Source organism: Mycena indigotica (assembly GCF_014461135.1).
Source record: "Mycena indigotica strain 171206Taipei chromosome Unknown Mind.scaff0008, whole genome shotgun sequence".
Classification (NCBI taxonomy): Eukaryota; Fungi; Basidiomycota; class Agaricomycetes; order Agaricales; family Mycenaceae; genus Mycena; species Mycena indigotica.
The window spans coordinates 1,148,326-1,156,458 of NW_023503007.1; the positions used below are offsets into that span (position 1 = coordinate 1,148,326).

The window sequence follows — 8,133 nt, forward strand, 5'->3', positions numbered from 1 at the left end:
ATGCCATCGCTTATGCAGGCACGTGCTGGCAATCAACAACCTTGTCGTCAACGTCCATGATTCCATCGCTGCACACCAGGACTTCTGCTGCAGGTGCAGTCGAGGTGCCAACGGTGATCTACCATTCAGCAGAGAGATGGATGGTTTCGGTTGGGCTATTCTGCGCATGCCGATCTACACGGTGCGAAAGTGGTAAAGGTAAGTACGAGACGCATGCCAGCGTGCTCCCTGACTTCTCTGCTAACAATACGGCTTCCTGCTCACACAGCGCCGTCGCCGAGATGCGATGGGATGACTCGCGGGCGGTGGCCATCTGCATTGCCAGCTGCAGTGCATCACGCTCTCTTCTGCACACTCTCCTTCAAGTTTGACCTCTCCCGACCGCTATCTCAACCTCACACGGGCAGGATGTTTCCAAGTGCAATTGCCCACTGGAACGAGTCCGAGGCGGAGGCTGCAGCACTAGCGACGTTCATCCGCGAAAAGTTAGTAGTCCTTGTCTCTCCTCCCCGCGCTCACCAGTTCATCTCCCCAGCCGCTGGTCCAACTACTGGTACCTTATCCCCTCCGGTGACCCCCTCCTTTCTCTGCATTCCCTCCAGCCGACTCACTGCGGCAGTAATCCTCGTCTACGACCATCTTTTGACGCTCGCGCCTGAGCTCGCCTTCGTCTGGAGAAAGCACAGACGGCTAAGCTTCTGGCTGTTCGTGCCGCTGCGCTACCTTGCGCTCGGGGGCACTGTCGCTATGCTGTTCCTCAACTTCGGCCCGGTCCCGTATGAGGTGCGTTCCAACGATGTCCGACAATACTAATATTGAGCTCGCTTCAGCAATGCCATATATGGACGCTCGCGAAGGTGGCGCTTATTGTGGTGCAGTGTGCGCTCGCCGGGGGTGTGAACCATCTCTTAAGCTCACCCGACTACTACTTATGGCATATTTCGGAGACCAGTCATCCTCGTTCTCCGCGTGTATGCCCTCTACAACTGCCACCGGGGGATCCTCGCGCTGTTCGCCGTCGTGGGCACTGGTGCCGTCGTCGCCGCTGTTGTGCGTCTGCTTTTCATTGCCAGACTGCATTAGAGAACTTTCCAGTGGTCTATCTTCGGACAGCATGCACTCCTCGCAGCGGACACGTCACAGTCGGTGTATCTCGAGAATGCCGCGCTCACGGGCTGTCACTATGCAGTCAGCCCGCATCTGTGCGTTGGTTTTCTAATGCTATGTACCAATCTTATTGTATTACAGCGCTCGTCGTGCGTCATTCTCTTTCCCTGGTATATTTACCAGACTTGTCTTCTTAGGCCTGGCGCTCGCCTGGCAATCCCAGTATGTCGCCTACCAAGACTTCCTCCCGCCCTGAACGCACACAAGGCTCGTCTGCGACATCCTCATCTTCGGGCTTACACTCTGGCGCTCGCTCTACCACAGGTACAGCCTCCACGACTCGCTCATCACAACACTCATCCGCGATGGTGCGTCTTCCCTTGTGCCGCATAGGGTGATAATGCCAAATCAAATGGCTACTAAGGATCCCTGTACTTCGCGTCAGTCCTGACCCCAGACCATGCCGCAAGCTTAAGCTGACGGGTGCGATAGCGTCCTCGGGCTGGTCAACGCTGCTAACATTCTGATGTACTATGTATGCCCCCTCTTGCTTCCGCAACGCGAGCTCATTGCCATCGCAGCTCGGCGACGTGCGTCTCAGTCGCCTCGGTTGAGATCGGACTCACTCGGCCGACAGGAATGGACAGCCGACAGCCTCTCCTGGTTCGCCTCCACGTTCGTCCCTTTCTTCTGTTGCTTCCGAGGCTCACGGCCCGCACACCGGCAGAATCGCGGTCACCATGATCTCGCGGCTGATGCTGAACCTGCATCGGCACGCCGACATCGGCGTCATGGCCACCGGCGCAGGGTCGAGCATCCCGGCCGTATCGGGCTTCCGCGTGACGGTCAGCGAAGACCAAGGCATCGAAGAATTGCGCCGGGTGCACGTACGCACGGAGTCGTTCGTTATGGTTAGATGAACACAAACACCGTTATACCCGTAACCACTTCGATGATTATCTTTCCATCCGCGTCGAATACCCTCGTTTTTATGAATTCAATCCGTTGTCCGCGAAGGCACAGTACAAGTCAAAGAGAAGTGTATGGAGGGTCCCAGTCTACCGATGTACATGGAGCCAAATAGTAAAAATCATTGAAACCTCCTCGACTTTTTATGTCTTTGCTGCCCCTTCCACAGAGGGATCATTTCGTTCGCCTTCCTCCACATCTGCCACAAGCTCTGACACGACTGCTTCCCCAGCCGCTGTCAATTCGGTTTGCGGTTGCACCTCCTCCTCATCATCTGAGTCTGGCGGCGGCTCCCTGGTGCGGTATTCGAACAGAGACGCCAGCCCAATCGGCGCACATCCGCGCTGGAGAAAATCATGCTGTCCGGAATTAATACAGATCAAAGAGCGGACACAAGACAACGCACCCCGACGAGCTGCTCCGCCGTGGCCCTCTTGTCCACGTCCACCTCCACACAGCGGCCCAAGAACTCCCGTAGATCAGGGCCCAACGCGTCCGCATCCTCCCGAGAAAGTTTCGGGGTCCCCGATATGAGGATGAGGAACAGCACCCGCAATGCTGCGTTGCCCGAATGGGGCGGCCGCCCGTCGAGCATCTCCATCATCGTTATGCCGAGCGCCCACACATCGACCTCCATGCCGTATTCCCGCCGTCGGATCACCTCGGGCGGGGTCCAGTGCGTCTTGTCGGGGGTATACGGCGAGCGGGCGGGGAGCGCGAGCGTGCTCACCATCGTGCGACGCTTTGACTGGATCGTCGGCAGCTGCACGGCGTAGGCGAAGTTGGTGATCTTGACGCGGCCGGTGGGGTCAATGAGGAGCGAGTCGGAGCGGATGTCGCGGTGGATGATGAGCTGCTCGTGAAGATGGGCCAGGCCCTTCGCTGTCTTCAAGTGAAGTCAGTAAACGAAAATTGATGCTGAAAAACGGCGCACTTCGAGACATATCTTGGCGACTTGCTCCTCTGTGAACCCGCCAGGGCCGTTGTTGTACGCCACCAGCTCCCCAAGACTCGCGCCCTCAGCCATATACTGCTGGACGAGCCACACATCGCTCTTGCCCTCCCCAATGTCCAGCTCCTCGTCGTCCTGGCTCAGGTAGAGGTCGTAGAACCCAAGTATATTCGGCGAGGACCGCATATCACGCATGAGAAACAGCTCGTTGATGAGCCGCTGGCCCGCAAAGCGCTCGACGGGCGGCACAAGCGGGGTAACGCGGAGCAGCACGACTTCGCCCGTCCGCTCGGCGCGGGCGGTGTGCCTGATGTTGCCCATCCTGTCGACGCCGGGCAGCGTGGAGAGGTAGTTGTACCCGCCGTTGAGCGGCGAGGCGTCCCGACATGCTCGGTAGAGCTCGTTGATGATTTGGGTGTGCCAATAAAAAGCCTCTTCGCGCTCCTCTTCTGAGTCTAGCTCGGGCTCGCCCTCTTCATCCTCCGCTTCATCTTCAGAGTCTGGAGGAGCCCCATCTTCACCCTCCGGCTCTGCATCGACGGGTGAGTCGGCCTCGATTACTCCCTCCAAGTTGTCTTTTTCGAGTGGCATGTCGATACCCGGAGCAGCCTCTGCTGCAGGCTTGGCGTCCGCGTCAGCCACCTCGGTGAAGCGTTCGGGATGAGGGGAAGAAGAAGAAGCACTGGTGACCTTCCCACGCTCCGTATCGCCGTGATCGGGATCCGAGTCCGTGATTTCCAGATTCACATCAGGGTTCGTCATCGTGTGTAACGGTGTGTTGCGAGGAGGAACGAGTGTGTTTTATACCAGGCAAGGCGATTACATATTACGGCGTTACTGCTGTTTGAATTCATTTGGCTGCAGCATGCGATAGAATAAACAGCAATTGCTGTGCAAGATCTGTTGCTGTAGCAACTGGGCTGTAGAACTGCCGGTGGTCAAGAACGTTAAAGAGTCGAAGGCAGCGCCGCACCAGATTTGTGAAGATAGATAAGGATATCCGATACTGTAGCATTTTATTCAATTCGGCGGTCACGCGTCACACCGGCCTTAAAATGCCGAAATTTTTTCGGCGGTCACACTCGACAGCCTAGACGCCGAATTCCCTCGGCTGATGTACCATTTTTGGCTGGCGCGGCCCTGCGGGCCGCGCCGAAATCTGCCCAAAATTTTCGGCGGTCACACTTGGAGCTACCAGATGCCGAACATTTCATTTCGGCACCGATGTCACACCGATTTCCGGGCGCCGAATTGAATAAAATGCTACAGTAGATAAAACACACAAAAGCCAAGCAGACCGGCCGCGGCTGAAGTAACCGAGACCGATGCTCTCTGAGCGCCAGTCAATTTGTACTGTAGGGTGCAGTTTTTTGATCCGGTTTACAAACCGGTTTATAAACCAGTATTTATAAACACTGGTTTAGAAAGATTTCACTAGGTCTCTGGTTTATAAACCCGGCTAGTCACGTGACGTAAGTGATCCAACTACTGCCAGCTGATCAACATTATTAATTATAAGTCCTATACATTATATATAGTAGATTATGACCTGTACCACAGGTTACTGAGAGAAAAGAGGTATGAAGGTAACCCTTTCAGCTAGAATGTAAGGTTGCAAAAATTTATATCATGACATCAAAAATATCACATGTTTGGTTGCCTGGTTTATAAACCAGTTTATAAACACTAGTTTGGGATACCAAAAATTATAAACCGTTTTTTAATACCCAAATATTTAAAAACTGCACCCTATAATGTACTGACAGCCTGTACATGCCGTGCTGTACTGCATGCGAGGGTTGCTCGCGGTGGGACTACGCCATAGTCGTGGACCGCGTTGGGGGTGGCGGCCGACCCCTATTAACACCGTACATAAATCAGTACTAAAGGTTAAAAGAAGTCCCGGGCGGGCCGAGCCGGGCCATATACCCGCCGCATATTAACCCCAACAAAAAAAAACAGAAATAAAAAGTCCTGCACCTCCGGAGACAACCGCGAGGTCGGTGCCGCACACACCCCAGTATAAGACGGGTGACCATTTCAGGCGCTTGTGCAAACACAGGTGGCCAACTAACACTGGGTGCAAACCCAAAGGCAGTTTGCTAATGGGAGCCCCAACGGGAGTGGAAAGAAAGACAAAGATTTCTTTGTTTCAAACAAAGGAAAAAAATTTGCTTTCAAACTCCCGTTGGACCCCCCTTAGCCAACTGTCATTGCACTTGCTACCAGTGCTTATAAGTACATGCCGCCCCGGTTGTGTGGACAGTGCTATCGGCTGCCGGACGGACGACGAAACATGATTATGGTACCGTGCTGGAGGCGGCGGGTTCTCCTGTGCTGTGTGGAGTGCTGAGACGCGGATGGGCGCAGAAGACCTCACTTGCAATTTGCCTGCAATCGTCAACAAGCCGACGCGTCAGTTGCATGACGTGTGCTGTCAATCAGCTGACAAATCGCCTCTTTTTTTTCCCTCTCTCTTGTACCCGCCAGCAGAAGCGAGCACCTCACTGCATATCCCGAATTCTTACAGGGACCGTGACCTCCCTGTTACCGACGTCCACCGCGGACCTACTTGTGCATTACCCGCGACCCGCTCCATGTCTCAGACCCACTCCGTTCCGCGCCGAAGCACCCATTTCTGGCCAACAAGACGGCCGCTGAGACAGCCCACCCCGCTTCCTTCCCGCCCATGTCCGCCCCTCCCTCTTCGCTTCATCTCGACGGCTCGCTCGGCGCGACGCTCGTCGGCGCTGTCGTGGGTACCTTCCTGTTTGGAATAGAGTCGTTGCAGGTGTTCAACTATTACTACGAGTATACGAAGGATCCAAAGTCGCTGAAAACCGCGGTGCGTCCCAAAGAATCTTACCCTTTTGACCTCATCGTTGGTGTAGGTTGCAACTGTTTGGTGAGGCCGGCGTTTGGCGAGCGGGGTTGACTGACGGCTGGGCAGGTCCGTCGGGCTAGCGCATTCTGTGACCCTCTGGCACGCGGTAAGCCCGTCGTCCTCTCGCCTGAGGCCTGCTGTAGACATCTTGTAGCTCTACAGCATCACCGTCACATTCTATGGCCAACCCTCGCACGTTCTGCGCCCGCCACATTCGCTCGAGCTGACAGTGCTCTTCTCTGCCCTCACCAACATCACCGTCCAAGTGCGCCATCCGATTTCCTACTTTATGACGCTGACGACTCGCAGACGTTCTTCGCGCTTCGTATCCGCACCCTTTCCGGCCACTGGCCCATCACCATCCTGGCGTTTGTGCTTACCACCGTACGCCTCTCGATCCAGCTCGTCATGATGGTCTTCTTCTGGGACTCGCCCGGCTTCCGCATCATCTACGAGGAGCTCTACTGGGAGATGGTCACCGTTTCTGTCATCGGCCTCGTCGTCGACATGCTCATATCGGGCTCGATGTGCTGGTGTCTGCTCGTGAAGCGCCATGAGACGGACTTTCCACAGTGCGTTTTGTATTATTCCACGTTTCCCCTCACTCGACGTTTTCAGAACGCGTAAAATGGTCGATACGCTGATCGTGTGGTGCATCGGTATGGATGTCTCAATCCTGCACACCGTGACGAGTTGACTGTTTTCCGTAGAAACTACGTCTCTGACAGCAGCTGCCGGGCTCCTGGAATTAGTATTGTTCCTCTCCAGGCCTGATTGTACGCCATTTGGTCCCTTCGACCTAGCGCTGATATCTCCACAGTAGCATGGATGACTTTCTTCCTAGTCCAGCCGAAACGTAGGCCCTACAATCATGTTTCTCCGCAGGGAACTGACTTTATTAGTGTACTCCAACTCGATGCTCGCGCAGTACGTCACCGGTGGTTGTCCTTGGTCTCTCCTCATAAGTTTTTCAGTTTGAACGGCCGTGAACGGCTTCGTCGGTATGGTGGCTCGCAACTGGGCACAGCACAGCTCCCACTAACGGCGCAACCCGATGATGTCAGCTTTCGCGTGCGTGCTCGCACTGCGGCTGGCGTGTGGAGCGAGATGGACGCGAAACATGCGGCCCCGGAGGCGCAAGTGGGTGCGGTTGGCGGTGGCCCAACCGCCGGGGATCTGGAGGCTGCGGAGCATCGAACGTCTTCGTCGTCGGTCAGCTCAGGCTGCATGGATGGGCAGACGGCAGACGGCGCGCGGAGAAGACCGAGGAGTCGGTCTTGATTTTTCTGCCTTTCTTTTTTTGTCTCGATATGCCGGAGGTTTATGGTGAGCACAGACTATAGCAGCGGCTTGTGTATGTACATATGCTCAATTTTTTTTTATTCAACACCTTACTGTCGCTCTTAGTGGATGCAAAGCAGGCAGTATTGTCGGCCGCGTTGAAGAGGAGTAGGCGGGGCGGATCGATCCCTGGTCCAAGACTAATTTTGGCGTTTTGCCTAGGCTAATTACCATGATCAACGCGTGCGTCCGCGCATCATGCAGGGAGAGCGATCGACCACCCTTATCTTCCACCCACCGGGAGGTACTTATACCGATCCTGACCGCTTCCCCGTCCCCCCTTTTATTTCTCTCCGCTCGTTTCCGCTCCGTACAGGCCGTGCCTTGCGCTTTTCTTTTCCTTCCACTTGTCCACCATGCGTTTCTCCTTCCCGCTCGTCTGCACCCTCCTCGTCGCGCTGCAGAGCTTTGCTGCGCCAATTGCGGGACCTCGCGAGGTGCGTACGCTCTGCCTCCCACCACCGTGACCAGTCGTAAGCTGAAACCAATCGCGACAGGGGCTTGTCGTCCGACAGACAGGTGCCGCCGCGAAAAAGCCGGTGAGTAGCGTTCAATATGAATGTCGGCGTCCGGTCACTGGCACAAGGCTGACGTCAACCGCAGCCAACTAAACAAGCGGCCGGCGCTGCCGCAGCCGCGGGCCGACCAAAAGCCGCCGCTGTGTGTCTTCTATTTTCCCAGCGCACTCACTGGCTAAGAGCCCTATAGGCTGGCCAAACCATGCAACTGACGTTCGGCCCTGCCGGTGCCGCCCCGGCCAAGGCCGCCGGAAAGAAGCTCGGCGCAACGCGGAAGCCTGCCGCGGTGCGGCCCACCTCCAATCAATGAGAAATTCTGAGCTAACGCGGGATACACAGGGCCCGCTGAACAACCCTGCGAC

General features: G+C 55.8%; 3 protein-coding genes across 3 annotated transcripts; 2 read left to right on the forward strand and 1 right to left on the reverse strand.

Moving 5' to 3' along the window:
• Window positions 1–44: 44 nt before the first annotated feature.
• Window positions 45–2,027, forward strand: MIND_00917800 (uncharacterized protein; the record flags this gene model as incomplete). Its single annotated transcript, XM_037365812.1, has 15 exons — window positions 45–198; window positions 269–485; window positions 536–570; window positions 620–783; window positions 831–894; window positions 953–1,050; window positions 1,096–1,202; window positions 1,249–1,256; window positions 1,305–1,329; window positions 1,375–1,475; window positions 1,532–1,547; window positions 1,600–1,642; window positions 1,689–1,697; window positions 1,745–1,782; window positions 1,835–2,027. The coding sequence occupies exons 1-15, from the start codon at window positions 57–59 to the stop codon at window positions 2,025–2,027; spliced, it is 1,260 nt and encodes a 419-aa protein (XP_037217224.1). The 5' UTR covers window positions 45–56.
• Window positions 2,028–2,219: 192 nt separating this feature from the next.
• MIND_00917900 (Pkinase-domain-containing protein) lies at window positions 2,220–3,790 on the reverse strand (the record flags this gene model as incomplete). Its single annotated transcript, XM_037365813.1, has 3 exons — window positions 2,220–2,435; window positions 2,483–2,962; window positions 3,011–3,790. 3 exons carry the CDS (start codon window positions 3,788–3,790, stop codon window positions 2,220–2,222), a joined length of 1,476 nt encoding a protein of 491 aa, XP_037217225.1.
• Window positions 3,791–5,717: 1,927 nt separating this feature from the next.
• MIND_00918000 (Saposin B-type domain-containing protein) lies at window positions 5,718–7,193 on the forward strand (the record flags this gene model as incomplete). The annotated part of the gene is made up of 10 exons (XM_037365814.1): window positions 5,718–5,873; window positions 5,920–5,933; window positions 5,979–6,018; window positions 6,067–6,177; window positions 6,222–6,484; window positions 6,531–6,571; window positions 6,623–6,688; window positions 6,733–6,768; window positions 6,815–6,839; window positions 6,887–7,193. The coding sequence occupies 10 exons, from the start codon at window positions 5,718–5,720 to the stop codon at window positions 7,191–7,193; spliced, it is 1,059 nt and encodes a 352-aa protein (XP_037217226.1).
• Window positions 7,194–8,133: the final 940 nt, after the last annotated feature.